This window comes from Plecotus auritus (genome assembly GCF_963455305.1).
Source record: "Plecotus auritus genome assembly, chromosome: X".
NCBI classification, from domain to species: Eukaryota; Metazoa; Chordata; class Mammalia; order Chiroptera; family Vespertilionidae; genus Plecotus; species Plecotus auritus.
The window spans coordinates 19,544,159-19,567,083 of NC_137784.1; the positions used below are offsets into that span (position 1 = coordinate 19,544,159).

At 40.6% G+C, this 22,925-nt stretch overlaps 1 protein-coding gene across 1 annotated transcript; it reads left to right on the top strand.

Annotated features, from left to right (window-relative positions):
- Nucleotides 1-19,488: 19,488 nt before the first annotated feature.
- LOC308239532 (DDB1- and CUL4-associated factor 8-like) lies at nucleotides 19,489-21,252 on the top strand (the record flags this gene model as incomplete). Its single annotated transcript, XM_080652314.1, has 2 exons — nucleotides 19,489-19,736; nucleotides 19,854-21,252. 2 exons carry the CDS (start codon nucleotides 19,489-19,491, stop codon nucleotides 21,250-21,252), a joined length of 1,647 nt encoding a protein of 548 aa, XP_080508440.1.
- Nucleotides 21,253-22,925: the final 1,673 nt, after the last annotated feature.

Sequence of the window (22,925 nt, forward strand, 5' to 3'; positions counted from 1 at the left end):
TTATTGATTTTAGAGAGGAAGGGAGATGTAGAGAGAGATAGAAACATCAATGATGAGAGAGAATAATTGATTGGCTGCCTTCTGTCCACCCCTTACTGGGGATCGAGCCCACAACCCAGGCATGTGCCCTTGACTGGAATCGAACCTGGGACCCTTCAGGCCATAGGCTGATGCTCTATCCACTGAGTCAAACCAGCTAGGGTGGGAGTCAGAGATTTTAAAGGACTCTAAGAGGGCTTTTCTCAGCAGAGAATTCTCTGGGTGGGTCTGGATCCTGGGCAAGTATGGAGGGGAAAGTTACTGGTATTAGCAAATGAAATGTATTCTAAGCAAAAGGGAATGCTGGTTGTGAAATATTCTAAAGGTCAGTTTCCAAGGGGAAGGGATATTGATTTGATTATTTGATCAGACCTAACACTATTCAGAAAAGTATTTGTAGAAAAGGACCTGGGATGTTATCTGATGAATTCATCCCTGAGATTGTCCTATATGACATTTTCTTCTGTCTCAGAGAAGGCAGTTTTAATAGTTGTTTGTCCAAATAGAGTATTTAAATATATGGGAGACCATGGATTTTCTGGACCAAAGTTCCACAGTTCCTTATGAGGACAGACTGGTGTGCTATGGCATTAAGCAAAGTGGTTTGGAAAATTAAAGGTACCATTTGCACATCAGGGTTATGTTCCCAGTGGTTGTGGGGGGCGGGGGGTGGATATCATTTGCCTATCTAGGATACCAGGATGAAGTTTTTTGTAGAGTTCTGCCCTTCCTTCCTTCCTTCCTTCCTTCCTTCCTTCCTTCCTCCTTTCCTTCCTTCCTTCCTTCCTTCCTTCCTTCCTTCCTTCCTTCCTTCCTTCCTTCTTTCCTTCTTTCCTCCCTTCCTCCCTTCCTCCCTCCCTCCCTCCCTCCCTCCCTTCCTCCCCTCCCCTTCCTCCCCTCCCCTTCCTCCCTTCCTTCCCTTTCTTCATTTCCTTCATTTCCTTCCTTCCTTTCCCTACTTCCTCCACCCTCCCTCCACCCTGTCTGCATCCCATCTCTCCCTCCCTCCCTCTCTCTCTCTCTGAATCATTAATAAGCCCAAAAGGGCATATAGAGAATGACTAAAGGAGATGAGTGATCTTTATTTTTCTGACTTCATAACACAGGTTGTTTTCATTGTTTTAAATAGAATGAAACAATATGGTTTGACAGTTATAAAAATATCAGACAGAAAAAAACCCAGAGTAACTAAATAGTGCAAGAAATGTTTCAAAATATAGTTTTCATGTTTATAGTATGAGAAAACATGCAGTGTTGACAGGATCAAAACTGAAACAAATGCATGGAGAGCAACTTAGGCATGACAAAAGCCTTATCTTTTATATATATAATTTTGCCCAATGATGTTATTTCTGTAAATTTATCCTAAAATAACAATTTGCTGAAGCCTATTTGTAGTGAAACCTTGTTTATATTAAAGTTAAGATCTTGCTTAGCTACCATTCTTGTGCACTGGGGAGGCAGTGAATTGAGGTGGAAGTGGGTGTGAGAATGTGAGAGGGAATAGTACTCTCTTCCCATAAGACTGTACAAGATATCTTATTGTTTCCAGTTAATATTTTTATAATAGTTAAAACCCTTAGTTGTATTTTTCTCTGTATCTACCACAAATTGGTTTGTTTACGATGACCTAGTTTGATAATTAAGGACAGGGACAAATTTCTTCTTATATGTGGTATAGTCATTATTAGAATGGCTTGCCATACTAATTTTCTTAGGAAATGTTTAAACATAAAATCTAATAAATCCGAAATTTCATTTTCATTAATTATATGGGAAAAGCAACTACTCATAATTAGGCCAGAGGAAGTATTTGAAATGAAATTTTGCTGTTTTTTTTATTTACCATAAAATCACTCAAAGAAATTACATGGGATATCATGCAAAATTTCCTTTAAATATATTTGTATAAATCTTATAAATATTTTCTTGTGTATTTTAAAATAATTATGTGAATTGTACTTCTAAAAGAGATTAAGTTTATCTTCAATATTTTGACATGAAACTGAATAAGAAAATTTTGAGTGCAGCATACCTAGGATTTTGTTGTTTATTGTCCTGTGTACTCAAAAGATGTATGGGCATTTAATCCAAAAGATCATTTTTTTTACAGACACCACACAACCTTCTTCTACATGATCTTCTGAAGTTCTTCAGGAAAGTCCTATCAGCCTCAAAAATAGATGATGCAGCTTTGCCCAAGGCTATAAGACTCAGCAGGTTTCCTAACATCTAACAGTGTGGCTAAGAATTTCAATTCTTCTTCATTATCCTCTCCCTTTTCAAATATCTTCTTGAGGTCTTTAAATAAAGATGATGCCTCAGGGTAATTTATCACTAACTAGCACAGCACCTCACTTTTTCCTTGTGGCTATCTAATCTAGGAGGACAAAATCACCTGGAACTTTCTAAGCATGAGATGTCCAACCTCAGCTACTTAGGTATTTTTTGAGAGTCCCAAAAAAATTCAACACTCTTCCTGATATTTTTCTTGTTTTCACTGATAAAACAGAGATACCTCTCTCTCTCTCTCTCTCTCTCTATCTATCTCCCTCCCTCCCTCCCTCCCTCCCTCCCTCCCTCCCTCCCTCCCTCTGTTTCCACTTGCTTGATTCCTCTAAATTTACACTTAGAAAAGAATTTTACACTTTATCCTTTATAATATCTTCATATAGTTATCTTTTTTAAAAATAGTTTTAACCCTGTTCTTTTGACCATGATGCTTTAATCAGTTGTGTAAAAGAAATCTCCAAACTGAGATAACACCAACAAATAAAGGTCCTCATTTAGTTGTCTCATGGGCACTAAATCTAATATGTTACTGGGCATACTGAAGCCAAATGATCTATATAGACAGAATGTTAACCTCTTTTCTATTCCCAGTTCCCCACTTAACAACAGTAGGGAAGGTTTATACTTATCTTTTTGGGGTCATGGCCATCACATACCTTAGGTTTGTATATATAATCTTCATTAAAAATAGTAGAAAATATTATATGTTTTTCATAAAATAAAAATTATACAAATCAAGTGAATTATTTGTATATCTTAGGCTCTTTTGATGAAAAGATGGTGGGATTTCAAAGTATCCTGATAGCACTTGGAAGAGAGCAGTGGCAAGAAGTATAAACAACTTCACTACTGAATGTGGAAGAGAAAAAGATGGCAGATGGCAGGACAGAGGTGAGAGAGAGGAAGTGAGTGAGTGAGGGTATGAAAGGAGAGTGTGTGGATGTGTGTGGTGTGTGTGTGAGTGAGTAAGGGACAGTTAAATCTCGCAGGAGCAGCAGGGGCTGGCAGACCAGGCTCTCTTGGACAAGGAGAGACTACCACCACTGCTGTGGGCACTCCCTGGACTGCAGGACTCAGGCACGGAGCCCACACCATCTTGAAGGGGAGAACGGCCTTTTCTAGGAACTCATCAGCACCACCACCCAGACAGCCCTTGGACACTGCCCATGACCCAGCAGCCACTCCAGCCAAAATCCTGCTACCCCAGCTCCAGACCCGTGGACCCTGGGACCTCTACCTCCAAAGGTGCACCGTTCCTGCAGCAGTAAGTGCATCTTTCCCCTCCCCAGCAGCAGAACTCCAGACACCACATTTGAGTGTTTCCAGCCGCGCAGGCATCCAGGGCACACCACTCCATAGGCAGCGCCTGGGAGCCACTGGGAGCCCCGGCTGGGTGTGATTCCTTACAGACAAGGACACGCTGCCCCACAGTAGAAATTCTGAATTCCCTCCTCCTGAATAACTGCCCACATACACCCAAGATGCTTAACTTCAGTGCCAGGGCCCCTCAAAGTGCGACAGAGCTCTGTGCAGGCAAACGCATCCCCAGTTGGTGTGTGCATTTCCAACGGGCAGGCACCCTGAGCCCATCTATCCACAGGGCGCTTGTAGGAGCTGCTGAGAGTCCTTGCTGGGTGTAATCATGGACAAACAGGAACGCACTCCCCAGAAGAAATTCTGAATTCACTCATCCTGGATACCTGCCCACAGACACCACAATTACACGGCTTCAGGGCCAGGGCCCTTCAGAGTACTTAAGCACCCCTCACTGGCAAATGCACCACGGGTGCCCCTGTGATCCTCCACTGGGAGTGTGTGCATATCCATCACAGGTGCAGCAGCAAAAGCTGAGTCTGCCCACCCTACAACTACAGAACTCTGGACACCACAGTCACACCTTTCCAGAACGCAGGCCTCCTAAGATCCATCACCCCAACAAACGGTTCCTGGGTGCCACTGTGAGACTCCGCTGGGCACGTGTGATTTCAATCAAGGGCACAAGACAGCAAAAATTGGGACAACCCCCGCCATGGCTGCTGACTTCCAGACACCGCAGTTGTACCTTTCCAGCTCACAGGCCTACATCAAGAGAACCCAAATAGCTCAAGTAGAAAGCTACACTAGATTACCAAGCCCAGGAGACCTGAGAGATTACACCAGTAGCACCATCCCCAAAAGAACCTGAGTATCAAACCAATCGGACCTACAATTAAAATGTTACAGCAAAACATGGGAAGAGAAAAAAGCAATCCCCAAAGGAAAGAAAAAGGAATCACCAGAAAGGGAGTTAAATGGAATTGAGGCTAACAGCATATCAGAGAAAGAATTCAGAGTAATGGTTATAAGGATGTTTAAACGGCTGGATGACAAATACACGCAACTCAATGAGAACTATAAGGAGCTGAACAAGAATGTCACCAACATGAAAAGGAGCCAAGAGGAGATGAAGAACGACATAGCTGCAATAAAGAACACAATGGAAAGTTTAAACAGCAGAATAGAAGAGGCTGAGGTCCGCATCAGCGACTTAGAAGACAAGGTAGGAAAAAACACACAAACACAGCAGCAACTGAAAAGAAGGCTTAAAAAGCAAGAGGAGAGCCTAAGGGAGCTTTGGGACAACACAAAACAAAACAACATTTCCATAATAGGGGTACCAGAAGGAGAGGAAGAGAAGCAAGGAATAGAAAACCTGTTTGAAAAAATAATGACAGAAAACTTCCCTGATATTGGCAAGAAAAAAACTATGCAAGTCCAAGAAGTACATAGAGTCCCAAACAAGTTGAACCCCAAAAGAACGACACCAAGACACATCATAATTAAATTGGCAAACACCAATGACAAAGTAAGAATCTTAAAGGTTGCCAGAGAGAGACAGAAAGTTACCTACAAGGGATCTCCTATTAGAATATCAACTGATTTCTCAACAGAAACACACCAGGCCAGAAGGGAATAGAATGAAATATACAAAGTGATGCAAAGCAAGGGACTGAATGCAAGAATACTATACCCAGCAAGGCTATGATTCAAAATTGAAGGTGAAATCAGGAGCTTCACAGACAAAAAAAGGACTAAGGGAATTTATTACCACCAAATCAGCAATGCAAGAAATGCTAAAGGGTCTGCTGTAAAATGAAGAAATAGGAAGCGAAGAAGGAACACAGGGGTAAAGAATAAAAATGGTGACAAACAAGTACCTATCAATAAAAACTTTAAATGTAAATGGATTAAATGCCCCAATCAAAAGACATACGGTAAATGAGTGGATAAGAAAACATGACCCATATATCTGCCTTCTACAAGAAACCCACCTCAGAAAAAAAGATGCACACAGACTGATGGTGAAGGGATGGAAAAAGGTTTTTCAGGTGAATGGAAATGAAAAAAAAGCTGGGGTAGCAATACTTATATCTCACAAATTAAATCTCAAAGTGAAGGACATAACAAGCGATAAGGAAGGCCACTTCATAATACTAAAGGGAGCAATCCAACAAGAAGAAATAACTCTGGTAAACATATACGCACCCAATACAGGAGCACCCAAATACATAAAAAAACTCCTGGAGAATATCAAGGGAGAAATTGACAGCAAAACAATCATAGTAGGGGATTTTAACACCCCACTGTCACCATTGGACAAATCCTCTAAACAAAAAATCAGCAAAGAAACATCAATCCTAAATGACTCACTAGACCAGATGGAATTAATTGACATCTTCAGAACAATTCACCCCAAAGCCACAGAATATGCATTCTTCTCAAATGCACATGGGTCATTTTCAAAGATAGACCATATACTGGGTCACAGGCAAAGTCTCTTCAAATTCAAGAAGATAGAAATCATATCAAGCATCTTCTCAGATCACAATGGCATAAAACTGGAAATCAACTACAATGAAAACAATCCAAAAAAATCAAACACATGGAGACTAAATAGCATGCTATTAAACAATGACTGGGTTACTAGAGAGATCAAAGAAGAAAAAAAACAGAATGGCAACAAACGACAATGAAAACACAACAATGCAAAATCTATGGGACACAGCGAAAGCAGTCTTGAGAGGCAAGTTCATAGCTCTACAAGCCTACTGCAAAAAAACAAGAAACAATGGTAATCAATTATCTAACCCAGAACTCAAAGAGTTAGAAAGAGAGCAACAAGGAAAGCCCAGTGTAAGCAGAAGGAAGGAAATAATAAAGATCAGAGTGGAGATAAATGACATAGAGACCAAAAAAATAATACAAAAGACCAACAAAACCAAGAGCTGGTTCTTTGAAAGTATAAACAAGATTGATGAACCTTTAGCCCGGCTCACCAAGAAGCAAAGAGAGAGGACCCAAATAAACAAAATCAGAAATGAAAGAGGCGAAATAACAACAAAACCCACAGAAATACAAAGGATTGTTAAAAAATACTACGAACAACTCTATTCCAACAAACTGGACAACCTGGAGGAAATGGACAGATTCCTAGAAAAATACAACCTTCCAAAACTCAATCAGAAGAATCTAAACAGCTCAATATGCCAGTAACTATGGAAGAAATTGAAGCAGTCATCAAAAAGCTTCCAGCAAACAAAAGCCCAGGGCCAGACGGCTTCACAGGGGAGTTTTACCAAACATTCAAGGAAGAACTTAAACCTATCCTCCTCAGAATATGCCAAAAAACTCAAGGGGAAGGAAGATTTCCAAGCTCATTCTATGAAGCCAGCATCACCGTAATACCAAAACCAGATAAAGACAACACAATGAAGGAGAATTACAGGCCAATATCCCTCATGAACATAGATGCCAAAATCCTCAACAAAATTCCAGCAAATCGGATTTAGCAGTACATCAGAAAGATCATACACCATGACCAAGTAGGATTTATCCCAGGAATGCAAGGATGGTACAATATCTGCAAGTCAGTAAACGTGATACATCACATAAACAAATTGAGAGATAAAAACCACATAGTCATAGCAATTGATGCAGAAAAAGCATTTGACAAAATCCAACACCCTTTCTTGATAAAAACTCTCAGCAAGGTGGGAATAGAAGGATCATACCTCAACATAATAAAAGCCATATATGACAAACACACAGCCAACATCATACTCAATGGGCAAAAACTAAAACCATTTCCCCTAAGAACAGAAACAAGACAGGGATGCCCACTCTCACCACCCTTGTTCCACATAGTACTGGAAGTATTAGCCATTGTGATTAGACAAGAAGAAGAAATAAAAGGCATCTAAATTGGAAAAGAAGAAGTAAATCTCTCCTTATTCGCAGATGACATGATATTTTACATAAAAAACCCTAAAGACTCCATCAAAAAAGTATTAGACTTAATAAATGAATTCGGCAATGTAGCAGGATACAAAATTAACGCCAAGAAATCTATGGCATTTCTATACACCAATAGTGAACTTACAGAAAGAGAGACTAAAAAAGCAATCCCATTTACCATTGCACCAAAACATTAAGATACCTAGGAATAAACTTAACTAAGGAGGTAAAAGACCTATACGTGGAAAACTATAGGACCCTGAAAAAAGAGATAGAGGAAGACATAAACAGATGGAAGAACATACCATGTTCATGGATCGGTAGAATCAACATCATTAAAATGTCCATACTACCCAAAGCAATCTATAGATTCAGTGCATTCCCCATTAAAATACCAATGGCATATTTCACAGACCTAGAAAGAACTCTCCAAAAATTCATCTGGAATAAAAAAAGACCCTGAATAGCCACAGCAATACCAAGAAAGAAGAACAAAGTAGGAGGGATCTCAATACCAGATTTCAAGCTGTATTACAAAGCCACTGTTCTCAAAACAGTTGGCACTGGCACAAGAACAGGCATATAGACAATGGAATAGAATAGAGAATCCAGATATCGACCAAACCACTATGCTCAATTAATATTTGACAAAGAAGGCATTAACATACAATGGAGCCAAGACAGTCTCTTCAATAAATGGTGTTGGGAAAATTGGACAGATACATGCAAAAAAATGAAACTAGACAACTAATTTACACCATACACAAAAATAAACTCAAAATGGATAAAGGACTTAAACATAAAATAAGAAACCATAAAAATACTAGAGGAATCCACAGGCAGAGAAATCTCAGACATGTCGAAGCAATTTCTTCACCGATACCGCTCCTAGTGCAATGGAAACTAAAGAGAAAATAAACAAATGGGAATACATCAAAATAAAAAGCTTTTTCACAGCAAAATAAACCATCAACAAAACAACAAGAAAGCCCACTGTATGGGAGAACATATTTGCAAATATTATCACTGATAAAGGTTTAATCTCCAACATTTACAGGGAACTCATACAACTTAACAAAAGGAAGATAAACAGCCCAATAAAAAAATGGACAACAGACCTAAATAGAAACTTTTCGAAAGAAGACAGTAGCAAGGCCAAGAGACATATGAAAACATGCTCAAAGTCACTAATTACCCGAGAGATGGAAATCAAAACGATAATGCGGTACCATCTCACACCTGTCAGAATGGCTATCATCAACAAATCAACAAAAGACAAGTGCTGGAGAGGATGCGGAGAAAAAGGAACCCTCGTGCACTGCTGGTGGTGGGAATGCAGACTGGTGTAGCCACTGTAGAGAACAGTATGGAGTTTCCTCAAAAAACTGAAAATGGAGCTCCCATTTGACCCAGTAATCCCACTCTTAGGAATATCTCCTAAGAAACCAGAAACACCAATCAGAAAGGATATATGCACCCCTATGTTCATAGCAGCACAATTCACCATAGCTAAGATTTGGAAACAGCCTAAATGCCCATCAACAGATGAGTGGATTAGAAAACTGTGGTATATCTACCCAAATGGAATACTACGCTGCTATAAAAAAGAAGGAATTCTTACCATTTGCAGCAGCATGGTGAAACTGGAGAGCATTATGCTAAGTGAAATAAGCCAGTCAGTGAAAGAAAAATACCACATGATCTCACTCATTTATGGAAAATAAATAACATTATAACCTGATGAACAAAAAGAGGCAGCCGAAACCAGTTTGGCTCAGTGGATAGAGCGTCGGCCTGCGGACTGAAGTGTCCCGGGTTCGATTCCGGTTAAGGGCATGTACCTGGGTTGCGGGCACATCCCCGGTGGAAAGTGTGTGGGAGGCAGCTGATTGATGTTTCGCTCTCATCGATGTTTCTAGCTCTCTATCCCTCTCCCTTCCTCTCTGTAAAATATCAATAAAAAAAATATAAAAACAAAACAAAACAAAACAAAAAGAGGCAGTAAAGCATTGAACAGACTGTCAAATTACTGCGGGAAGGCTGGGGAGTGTTGGGGAGAGGGGGAAAGAGATCAACCGAAGGACTTCTATGCATGCATGTAAGCACAACCAATGGACACAAGACATTGGCGGGGGCGATGTGGGCATGTGACAGGGGGTAGGGGAGGCTGGGGGAAGGTCAATGGGGAAAAAAAGGAGATATATGTACTACTATATGTAATACTTTAATTAATAAAATAAAATTTTTAAAAAAGAATTTCACTACTTAAAGTGGTAGTGTTGCTAATCATGAAACTTCTAAAAATTCTCACAGGAGATGAAAATGTGAATGTGGTTCCATGAAAGATAAGAAGTCTTCAGCTTCTCATGCTAATCAGTCTATTTAATAGAGGAAAGGATTTGCAATTGAAGGTATAGCAAGGTAAAGAACTGTTACAACATGGGGCTAGTGGTTACTAATAAAATGCTATGGATAAGAAAACAACGTACAAAAAGGACCCCCCAAAATTTACAATTCTTCTGGAAAATATATGGAGTGCCCATGATGGAACAGAGTCAGTAAAGAAATACTGAAGTACATGAGGCAAACTAGATGGTATCCTATATAATAAAAGGCTAATATGCAAATCAACCGAAAGATGGAACCACCAGTCGCTATGAGGCGCACTGACCAGACCCTCAACACGGGAGCTGCCCCCTGGTGGTCAGTGCACTCCCACAGGGGGAGCGCCACTCAGCCAGAAGCCGGGCTCATTGCTGGTGAGTACAGCAGCGATGGCGGGAGCCTCTCTGAGCTGGGATGTCCTTGCGGGGAGTGGGCCTACATAATCAGTCAGACATCCCTTGAGGGCTTCCAGACTGTGAGTGGGTGCATGGATTTCATGCACCAGGCCTCTAGTATATTTATAAGGAGGAAATCTACAAAGGATGGAAACTAATCCAAGGGTACTCCATAATTGGAAGGGGTTGATGAGAAACAGGAAAAGCCCTGGAAAAACCAATAAGGTGATTATTTGGTATAGTGCAGCAGAAAGTGCCTATTGAATCAGTGTTCTCCCTTGTCTATGTCTTCATCTCCCAACTTGAGCTAGGGCATTATGGAACATGAGCATTTGCACCATTATGATTTCACATATTTTGTTTAAAAAGAAAGACCAATTCTTTTCCCATAAAACTATAGAAAAAGTTCCATAACCAATCACTGTTGTAGAATCAGGCCATGGTAACAGGTATCTTATAGTCAGAAGATTAAGTCAGAAGATTATCCTAAAATAATAAAGTGCTGGAAAGGATAGTAGAAAAGCTAAGAGAAGTTGGAAAATACAGCCAGATAGATGTTCTAAGAATTTATTCAACAGGAATATCAGAAAGAGGAATAAGACCATGAAAAGGAGGGAAAAAATTTTTCTTTCTACCCTTCTAAATTCTTCTGGATGGTTTAATAATCAAACTGACGTGAGACAGATTCATAGGAGAAAGTAACAAAATTTATTATGCATGCACATTTCGAGATTCCATAGCACTAAGGGACCCAAGGATAAATTTGGGCAGTTAAGGGTTGCATGCTTCTGGACTAAGGAGAAGGAGGCAGGGGCTTGGCAATTCGCAAGTAGATGAGAAAGAGCAAACATGGGGTAAACAAATTATTGGGCAACCCAGAAAAATGGTACACAGTGGAGAGTTTAACAGACTTCGCTATATTCCTTCCTGTCTGCCACACTTAATTTATATCACAATGCTAAGGTGGTGCTTCTTCTTCATTTTTTTAACTTAAATATCACCTTTGGCTCTGTTTTAGCACAAAACTATTTTCATTGCTATTCCTTTATAAATATTATGTAGTTTCCAACTATGATTTACTTTAGCCATGAACTATTCAGTTAGTTTTCCAACACATAGTAGTTTGGGACTGTCTTTTTCTTTTCTTTTTTTTTTAATATATTTTTATTGATTTCAGAGAGGAAGGGAGAATGAGAGAGAGAGAGAAACATCAATGATGAGAGAGAATCATTGATTGGCTGCCTCCTGCACACCCCCACTCGGGACTGAGACTGCAACCTGGACATGTGCCCTGACCAGGAATCAAACCATGACCTCCTGGTTCACAGGTTCATGCTCAACTACTGAGCCATACCACCCGGGCAAGACTGTCTTTGTCTTCTAGATTTATAATTTGTTCAGAAAAGATCTTTATGACATGTATTTTTTGGTATTGTTTAAAATTTTCTTCATGTAAGCAAGTTTATCTATCTGAATTTCTTCAGACAGGTAAGGGGGAGGGGTATAAAGAGCTCTTTTTGAGTCTTTTGTTTCTTAGAAATAACCAGTTTAAAATACTAAATATTCCCCAACTTCATATTTTGGTGTGGCAAACTCTGGTTCCTCTCAACAGCAGCAATAAAATAACATCCAAATGAAATAAAGTCATGTGTCTTTACTTGGAAAAGACCCATCTTACATATGTGCCCTGATCATTTTTATCCTCATCAGAATCTGTTAAAAACACTTGAGAAGTTCTTACACATTAAGTCTAGAAATGAAATAGTTTGCTGCTTCTGATATCCCACTATCACATGGCCACATAACTGAAAGGAAGGCTGGGAAATGAAGTTAAGCTCTGTGCCTAGACAGAAGAGGAAGTTTATTATTGGTAAAAACAACAACAACAACAAAAACCCCAAAACAAATAAATAAATAAACCTGGCAATTCCTCTATACCACATCATTCCATACTTCTATACTTCTAGCCATACTTTACTTCTAAGTCTATTCTATACTTCTGACTATTAAATATCCAATTTCATTCTTCTGCTTTCCAAGGAGGAATTCTGTTATCTATTTTTCTCTCTGACCCACAGTTCCATTGTCAGGAAGAACTTGCTAGTCTATTTCATTACTCTGCCAAATCTAAAATGAATGTTGGGATATGGAGAGGTATGCCAATATCCATATATTTTTCACATATGATGAATAATCCTACCAATTGAGTTCTCACTCACTTATTTATGTTTTTGTATATTTACATATTTATTTGCTTGCTTATTTACTGCTTATTTTTTCTTTGGCCATCATGCCAGCAGTGATTGAAAGCATTAGATACACACCTAAAACTAATACAAAATAATATTGAATGTAAATTGTAATTAAAAATAAAATTAAAAAGGAAGAGTATTAGATAGCTAATAATATGAAAACATATAAAGATATTTTTAAGGAGATAAAAGCATAATAATATCCTACAGTAAGTGGCCTCTAAGACTGTTTTCAATGATCCCCTCAGAAAAAAAGTTTCTATTAATCTTAGTACGCACTTCACCTCATGATAATGACTGGTTTGCAAGTCTGTGGTGTTCTTTCTGTGAAGGCTGAAAATGAGACAAGCCCATTACATAAGGGAGGTAGGATAATATTTAAGAAAGGATTCTCTTGAATCCTCAAACACACTGAGGCAATCAGGTAAAGACCCCTCTTTGAATGCCACTTTCAGAATCAGGCAGTAGTCCTGCTGGCCTGTAAGAATATTTAGAGCATGTACAGAGAAAGACAAATACTGCATGATTTCACTTACAAGTGGAATCCAGAAAAACAAAACAGAACAAATAAACAAACAAAACAGAACAGAAACAGACCCATTCAGTGTAGAGAACAGGCTGATGACTACCAAAGGGGGGCAGTTGGGGGATGGGGAAAAATAAAAATCAGGGTAATCATTTCAAAACGACGTTATGAGTCAGTTTTAAAACCATTCTAATAGACAAAGGCAGATGGCTCCAAATCCAGTCCTTTTTTAAAAAAAAAAAAAACTGGTTATAGTGATGTCCTGAGAAATTCAAGTGGCTCTGGAAGGTTTCTTCTAAAAAAATCTCTCTCCTAGACTAGGAAATTCCTCTTAGATTAAGGAAATAGCTTCTGGGAAAATTAAGCTTATCAGTCAGCCATGTTTTAGAGTGAATTACTCTACTCTTTTAATCAAATTGCTTTTGCTTTAATAGCCTGGATACAGATTATAGTGTTCTGGGTCATCCTGCCCTCCTAAGCATCATATACACTTACAGGCCATGAGGAAGTGAAGCAAAATCGAACTATACTTCCTCTCTGATTGAACACACCTGCTGATCACAGCAAAAGGTGACTCCACCAGGACTTCCAATCCAATGACCCTATCAAATTTGCCCTCTTTATCTTCCCCTTTTTTCATTAATTCCCTTTTTGATAGTTAAATTCATGGTTCCTCATTTCTTAAATATGTGTTAATTGAATTTAGAGAGAGGAGTGGGAGAGAGTGATAGAGACATCAATGATAAGAGAGAATAATCCATCAACCCCCTCATGCATGCCCCCTACTGGGGATTGAGCACACAACTTGGGCATGTGCCCTGACTAGGAATTGAACCATGTGCCCTGACCAGGAATCAAACCATGAACTACTGGTTCATGGGTCGACACTCAAACACTGAGTTACACCAGCTGTCCTCATGGTTCCTTATTATAAAAATTTCATTATGTAGGTTCTAAGCTCCCTTGCCCCCAAGCTCTCCATTATCCTCAACTTGCAAAAAAAATTGTATTGGATTTTAATTTAATCTGTGAATTTGCCTACTCCACTCCTGTCTTCAAGTATCTGAAATAGAGAAACACAAATGACCATGCTGTCTCATTTCACTTTTATGCTGTACAACTGCAAGTGGACCCTCTCTGCTTCTAGGCAACAATTCTCCATTCCCCTATTAGACCCTTTCTCCCATTCACTGAGTTCACTATTCCACATCTTGTTCTGCCTCCAAGATCCAGCACTGCTTTCCTCTTCCTCATTCATGGCTGACATCCTTCTTTTTTCACTGGGAGAATAGAAGCAATTAGAAGAGAGTATGCACATTCTTCCACCAGCAAAGCTAACAACCTACGTGCCTCTGTGCTAAATATTGTGTCTGCCTTCCTGTTACAATTCCTCTACCTATGCATCGAATCTTATGACTTCTGCCTATTCAAGACATTCTTCCTAAAACTTGTATCTCCCTTGCATTATCAGTTTTTACCCTTACTACTAAGTCATTGTCACTAACATATAACATCCAGTGGTGATCCAGATTAAAAAAGGATTATCTTGACTGCCTTTCCCCTTCTGACAGGAATTGCATTGTATCTGCAGTTCTCCTTGGGTAGTGTGGACATTTTAATAACATTAAGTGTTCCAACCCATGGACAATGGATGTCTTTCCATTTATTTGTGTCTTCTTTAATGTCTTTCATTAATGTTTGGTAGTTTCCACTGTACAAGTCTTTTACTTCATTGGCTAAATTTATTCTTAACTATTTTATTATTTTTGTGCTATTGTATACGGAATTGTTTTCTTAATTTCCTTTTTGAATAGTTCATTGTTAGTCACCTGAATCCAAAAGCAGACAAAAACACTACAAGAAATCTATAGGCCAATAGTCCTGATGAATAGAGATGCAAAAATCCTCAACCAAGAAAACTAGCAAACCATATTCAGTAGCACATTAAAAGGACAATACACCATGACCATCTGGGCTCTATCCCTGGGATACAAGGATGGTTCAATGTAAGCAAATCATCAAAGTGGTACACCATTTTAACAGAATGAAAGATAAATTTACATGATCTATGCACCGCTATGCTCATAGCAGCACAATTTACAATAGCTAATATTTGGAAACAGCCTAAGTGCCCATCAGCAGATGAATGAATTAAAAACCTGTGGTACATAGATACAATGGAATACTATGCTGCTGTAAAAAAAGAAAGAACTCTTACCATTTGCAACAGCATGGATGAACATGGAGAGCATTATGGTAAGTGAAATAGGCCAGTCGAAAAAAGATAAATATCACATGATATCCCTCATTTGTGGAATATAATGAACAACAAAAACTGATGAACAAAAATAGATCCAGAGGCAGAGAAGCATCAAAAAAACCTTCAACATCAGAAGGGATGTTGGGGGGCGGGGCAGGGCGAAGGTAAGAGATCAACCAAAGGACTTGTATGCATGCATATAAGCATAACCAAAGGACACAGACACTAGGGGGGTGAGGGCATGTGCTGGGGGTTGGGGGTGGCCAGGGAGAGCTCAATGGGGGGTAAGGGGGCATATGTAAAACTACATGTAATACTTTAAAGATTTTTAAAAAATAAAATACAATAAAAATCACATGATCATAACAATAAGTGCAAAAAAATTGACAAAATTAAATACCCTTTCATGATAAAAATTCTTAACAAGCTAGCTATAGACAGAATTTGCCTCAACATAATAAAGGCCACAAGTCACAAGTCTACAGCTAACATCATACTGCACAGTGAAAAACTGAAAGCTTTTCAGTTGTCCTTTTGTTTTGTTATGTTTTTAAGCAACAGAAAGGCAAGGATGTCTGTCCTTACCATCTCTATTCTACACAGTACTGGAACTTTTAGCCAGAGAAATTAGGCATGAAAATAAATAACTAAAAGGCTACCAAATTGGAAAGGGAGAAGTAAATGTTTACAGATGACATTATCTTAAATATGGAAAACTATAAAGATTACACTCTCTCTCTCTCACACACACACACACACACACACACACACACACACACACACACACTGTTAGAACTAATAAATTCAGGAGAGTTACAGAATACAAAATTCTACCTTTTTCAAATGATTCAGTGGGAAGTACCAGCAGGGGAGCAGAGAGAGGATACTGAATTGGGGGAAGTTGTCTCTCTACCTCCCCATATATGAGCTCACTGACTGATTGCTAACGATCGCTCCTGTCCGGTCAGGTCAGACTCTCTACACTGTCCTTTCTGTCTCAGGTTTTGGTAACTGCTTTCTTTCTTCCCCACCTTTAGGCCTAGAGGCATAATGTCTCCCTGGTCATTATAGGCCTGAGGTCCTGACCTTTCCCTGTGATTTCTCTACAGCCTTCTCTCATCTTTGAACAAACCCCCCTTGGGAACTGCTTCAAACTGCCCAAGTGAAAGGCGTACCAGGCCAGGGTGCTGACTAACCCACCTCACACACATTCAACTTAGGAGTAAAGGTTATCACATCCACTTTCAAAATATATTACAAACGTAACCCGTTTCCACCAACTGTATGATCCTCATCCTAGTTTAAGCCACCGTCAATTCCCACCTGGGTGAGAGCAATAGCTTAGTCCTTCTGCTCTCTCTTTCTACCCATTCTATTCTCCACACAGCAGTCAGTGTCCCCTTTTCAAGAAGTAAGTCTGATAATGCCTTTGCCCTGCTCACAAGCTTCTGAAGGCTTTACACTACACATAGAATGAAATAAAAATTTAAATTCCTCATGGTGGTCACACAAAAAGGCTCTTTTTGAGATGGCCTTTGCTCCTCCTAATCCCCTTGCCTGACAAGCTCTGTAATGCTTACTTGCGTTGCTTCAGTCATAGGGGCCTCCTTCAAGTGCCATGGACACTCATATTGTGCCAGTATTTCAGAGCATTTAGCCTCAATGTCACTTTACAGGGACCAATCTCATCCTAGATATTTGCATGCTCCATCTCTCCTTTCTTTCAGCCCTCTGCTTAAGTCATCCTATGAATGAGACCTTCTTTGAATGCACTATCTAAAATAACATCCTCTAGTCTATATCTACTTACACGGCTTTATTTCTCTCCAAATTACTCATCTCTGCCCACTTGTCTGTTTCCTTTTCCCAATGAGCGAAGGATTACTACTTTTATTCACCACTACTATCAGAACCTAGAACAACACGGGGTATTTACTTAGAAGCTTTAAATAAATTTGTGGTGAATGAATGAATGGGAATGGAAATATACCAAATATATCAACTTAATGAAATGCAAACTTAAGTGAAAATTCAATTCATAGTTAGATTACTTAATGAGCAGGTAAATTCAATAGCATCCCATTAAAATAAGCTGATTCAACCTCTAACAGTGGAACTCTTCCTTGGAATGGGACTAGACATATTTCCAAGTCAATTAATAGGGATTCCTCACCTGCACGATGTCGGCATGGGCATAATAGGGCTTAATGCTCTGGTTATCCTGTAATGTTTTTGTTTTGTTTTCTTTTGTATTTTGTGGTCCATGGCGGAGCAAGACCCCTTGTTCATGAACATTATCTTAAAGCAACAACACACTATTATGCCATGTATCATACAGAGAAAAGGGTATGTAAATGCAAATGACAGGCAATGGATGGCAAGGAGAACAACAACATAACTGTTTATAGGTGAGCTATAAGTATTACCAAGATTTTTCTAAGTTTCCTCTCTTCCAGATTTTAACGTCCTCCTCTCCTAAGAATTATCCTGAATTTTGAGTCAATTTTTTCCTTGCCATTTCAAATTTGCATAGAAAAACTATAATGATCTGCATCAAAATGACATTATCAATGATTCCTCACTCATTTGTGGTTTCCTCATCAGTGTGTTATGATTCACCGCTATTGCTGTATTCAATTTTAATTCATTCAGTATGATTTTTGTACATGATTCCATTATAGAAATATATGTTAATCTATTTCTCCATGTCACTCTTGATAGGCTTTCAGATGGATTTCAGGGTGCTGTGCTACTCTTTGCAAATCACAGTGAATATCCTTTTACATGTCTTTCTGTTACTATTAGACTTGGAACCATCCTCTCCCTTTAGAAAACTTTATAATTCTATGTTTAATCAACTTTACATTGATCTTGCAATTATTCTGAGGGAAGTCTTGTTTTCTGCATTCTTGGTCAGCAGTTTACTGTAGGCCTTCGAAAACTAACTGACATCACCCGAGATAATTCATTTGGAAAAGCTCTGAAGTTAACGCAGCAATCCCAGTGAACTGTCTCCAAAGAGCATTCTTCTCCTAAAAGCACCCACATCCAAGCCTCTTACCTATTGGGGGATTTACTTAAAATATATTGCTAGTTTTATAACATCACAGAAGAATTTCTTTCTCATGACATTATGTTAAATTGAACAAACTCCAAATAAATATATAGAATCTCAGGTGGAAAAAGAAAATAAACGTGCTTCTCTTTTAAATGAGTGAAGCAGTTACTCATTTCAATGTCTACTTGAAATTGACCAAGTGATTTCAGCCTTGATTACACTGAGGGACAAAATTACACTTCTCACTAAAAAAGACTGTCAGGTATAACAAATAAAAATTGAGGAGACACAGTGAAATTTGCATTTCAAATAAATAATAAATATCTTTAGTAGAAGTCATGTCAAATGCAATATTTGGGAACTATTCATACTAAAAATACTCATTTTTAAATCTCAAATGCAATTAACTAGTCATTGTGTATTTTATCTGTCAACCCTAGGGCTTTTCTACCCATTTGAGCTCTCCAGGTTTCCTTTAAGCGGTTTGATTTGCTCAAGATAGTTGTATTTCAGGGACTCACTAGCTGTGCGGGCCTTGGCAATCTTTCATCGCATTGGCTTCTTCATTTCATAAGAGTACATTACCTTCAAGCAAAGCACGAGAGTCTGAGGGTAAGTGTTCTTCCCGAGAAGGATGTTTTGTTGCCGGTTTACTGGTAAGAATGTTTCCAACGTGCAACAAGTTTCCATCTTCGAAGGAACAGCAAGCCCTGAGGCTGCCAGGGTCAGATGGCTGCAGGGGCGCGGCTCTGCCTGGAACACGCTGTGCTGCCCTGAAACACCGCGAGACCCTAGATGGCAGCAGTCTTTTTAACCTCTTCGGCTCCCATACCTGCCTCCCCTGAACCGGAAGTTGCCCTTCACACCTTGGCTGACCACGAAGGTGTCCAGCTCGGAGGCCTATCTTCTCGTCTGCTGACCCGTTGCAACCCGTGGCTGGCCCGCTACCTTCTCAGGGCTTCTAGAACTTTCCCACCACAGCCGGGCCAAAGTGAGCATCAGCAGACATGTCTGGCTACGGGAGCAGCACAGATGGCTCAGGGGAGCATTCAGAGCCGGAGGCCGGGATGGGGACAGCCCGGAGCCTCCATCTGAGTTCTCAGCCTCAGAGGCTCTGGAGAGTGGCCAGGCACAGAGGCGGCAGCGGGGATGCCATCGCGCACCTCCTGGCCAGCGCAGAGAGTCAAGGCACAGACACGGAGAGTGACAGCATCGTCTCCGGGATCCTGGAAGACAGAGCAGAAGCCACAGGCGAGTACTCCGATCGTGAGCCCACAGAGGAATGGGAGGAGGAGGAGGAAGGCGAGGAAGAGGAGTGGGGAGAGGAGGAGGAGGAGGATGAGGCAGCAGAGCAGCTCCTGGGGCAGAGCAGTGAGGCCAGCCCTCCCCAGCACGTGTCCGCTGAGCACGAGGCCCTGGAGAAGTGGGTGTCCTCGGAGACCTCTGCGCTGCCCCCGCCCCGCTGGCAGGTGCTCAACGCCCTGCGCGATCGGCAGCTGGGCTCCAGCGCCCGCTTCGTGTACCAGGCCTGCGGGGCCAGGGTCTTCGTGCAGCGCTTCCGCCTGCAGTATGGGCTGGAGGGCCACAGCGGCTGTGTCAACAGCGTCCACTTCAACCAGCGCGGCACCTGGCTGGCCAGCAGCAGCGACGACCTCACGGTGATAGTGTGGGACTGGGTGCGGCAGCGTGCCATCATGGCCTTTAACACCGGCCACAGAAATAACGTCTTTCAGGCCAAGTTCCTTCCCAACTGTGGCGACTCCACCCTGGCCACGTGTGCCCGCGATGGGCAGGTGCGCATAGCACAGCTGCCTGCCATCTCGCTCAGCAGGGTTTCCAAGCGCGTGGCCCAGCACAGGGGAGCCTGCCACAAGGTGGCCCTGGAGCCAGACTCCCCTGTCAAGTTCCTCACTGCGGGCGAAGATGCAGTTGTCTTTGCCGTTGACCTCAGGCAGGACCGCCCAGCGTCCAGAATGGTGGTAACCAAAGAGAATGAGCGGAGGGTGGGACTGTACGCAGTCTTTGTGAATCCTGCCAACACTTACCAGTTTGCCGTCGGGGGGCGAGACCAGTTTGTGAGAATTTACGACCAGAGGAAAATCAATGAGACTGACAATAACGGGGTGCTCAAGAAGTTCTGTCCCCACCACCTGGTCAACTGTGATTCCCAGTCCTTCATCACCTGCCTGGTGTACAGCCACGATGGCACCGAGCTCCTGGTCAGTTACAATGATGAAGACATTTACCTCTTCCACTCCTCCCACGCTGATGGAGCCCAGTACGTGAAGAGATACAAGGGGCACAGAAATAATGCCACGGTCAAAGGGGTCAATTTCTATGGGCCCGGATGTGAGTTTGTGATGAGCGGTAGTGATTGCGGCCACATCTTCCTCTGGGAGAAATCATCCTGTCAGATCGTTCAGTTCATGGAGGGGGACAGGGCAGGGAACATCAACTGTCTTGAGCCCCATCCTTACCTACCTGTGATGGCGACCAGTGGCCTAGACCACGATCCCAAGATCTGGGCACCCACAGCTAAGGCGACCACTAAGCTTGTTGGGTTAAATGATGTGATTAAAAAGAACAAGCGGGATCGAGATGGAGAGGGAGAAGGCCACAACTACCTGTTTGACAGTAACATGATTTCGTTGCTGATGCGTCAATTCACACGCAGAAGTCATCCCCGTCGGCGGGGTCGCAGGGCACCTCATGGAGCTAGAGTTCTGGATGCAGAGTCAGATGAGTCTTCTGGTTCCTCAGATGCTGCCTAGAAGGAAGAACCCCTAGGCCGTCAGCGGAGCCCGCCATCCTGCATGCCTGATTGCTGCTCCAGCTAGAAGTCACCTCAGTAGGACTTTTATGTTTGCAATTCTGTTTACCTGATTTTTCTTTTTTTTCCTTTTATTTTCCACTATTGAATCCTCATTTCATCTTTTGCCTATACTTTCCTTCCTTTCTTTCTCACAGTCTTTCCCCCCCCCCCCATTCTTTTCCTCTCACTTGGTTTCTTTATTCCTTATTTCTATGTGAATGTATAAGCAATTTCCTCTGCCCCCTTTGCTTGGTTCTCTATGGTTGACCTTGATAGGTTCCTAATTCCAGAGAAAATATTTAGAAAATATTTATAGCCTTATTGAATCTTCATTTCTGATACTCTGAAATCTTAGACATTTTTTCCATTTCTAGCAGTAGATATTATTAAGATCTTTAGTTGAGCTAAGAATTTTATAAATATGTTTATTGTTTAAAAGTAAGTAGAAACTGCATACATACAGGCATGTACACTTGTGCAAACGCACACAGACACTCACCCACACAGAAAGACAAAGGGCGATTGAGAAAAAAGAAAATGGAATAAAAGGTGGCTAGATAAATTCCTAGCAAGATATTTTGTCTGTCTAGAATTAATAACTTTGTGTTGTTCCCATTTTATGAATGCACATATTAATGTTGATTAATTTGTGTAGAGGGGCTGGTAAGGATGAAATTTAATTACATGATATTGTTTACTCTGTACTTTGAATTCTCGTGCAGTTTCATGGCTGAGAACTCCAAAAAGATTACTTTCCAAGAAGTTCTCTTGGGACAACCATCTCCTAAAAGATACCAGCCAAGAATATAAGAATTCCTAATATTTGAAAGTATGTATTTGAAACTATTTTTAAGAATGAATTCATGTTGCAATAAAGAGTTGTTTATACTGACAGATAACTGTGCGATGTCTTTGGAATAAATATCTCATTAGGCATCTATGCCTTGCTCAAAATTCTCTTTGACCTTTTTCAAAAGGTTAAATTGCTTTTAAAGTATTTTGTTCTAAGCCTTCTTTAATAAAATGTGGGACATATGATGTCCAATTACAGTTCAGTAATAATGTCTTTGTTTTGTAAACATTTGTGTGAGGGATGCAGAGGCCTCCTTGGCCCCAACACCTCTGCGAAGTGTAACACCCTTCTTTTCAGATGTTTGTTAGTAAAGAAGGATGTGATAAAACATCCTGTGCCCTAACAAAGGCTTTTCTTCAATAATGCTCCTTAAAATGCCTGTTATCTCTGGCCCCTTGAAAGCAGGTGAGGAAATTTACATAAGGAGGTTAGATTTTAGAATGGAAAGTTATTGACCAACATTTATGCTCACTGAGATTCAAAGTTAGGGACAACTTCCTAGGTATCTGGTGCCCATGGGTAGCCCCTTCCAAGGTCTGCTGTCAGGAAAGGACCATAAATGTTTCAAAAGAACACAGTGAATCTGAACTAACACTGTGGTTTAAAACAGGACATGAGGAAAACAGAGTTATAAACTAGGATCCCAAGTTTAGCGCTATCCTGCACAATTGAGTGGGGTGCATACTAGGAATAAAATCAACAATTAAAAAAAAAACACTTTTGGAAATTGCAGTGACACATGGTAGCAGTGAGAACGGTGGCAAGAGTGGATTACTACC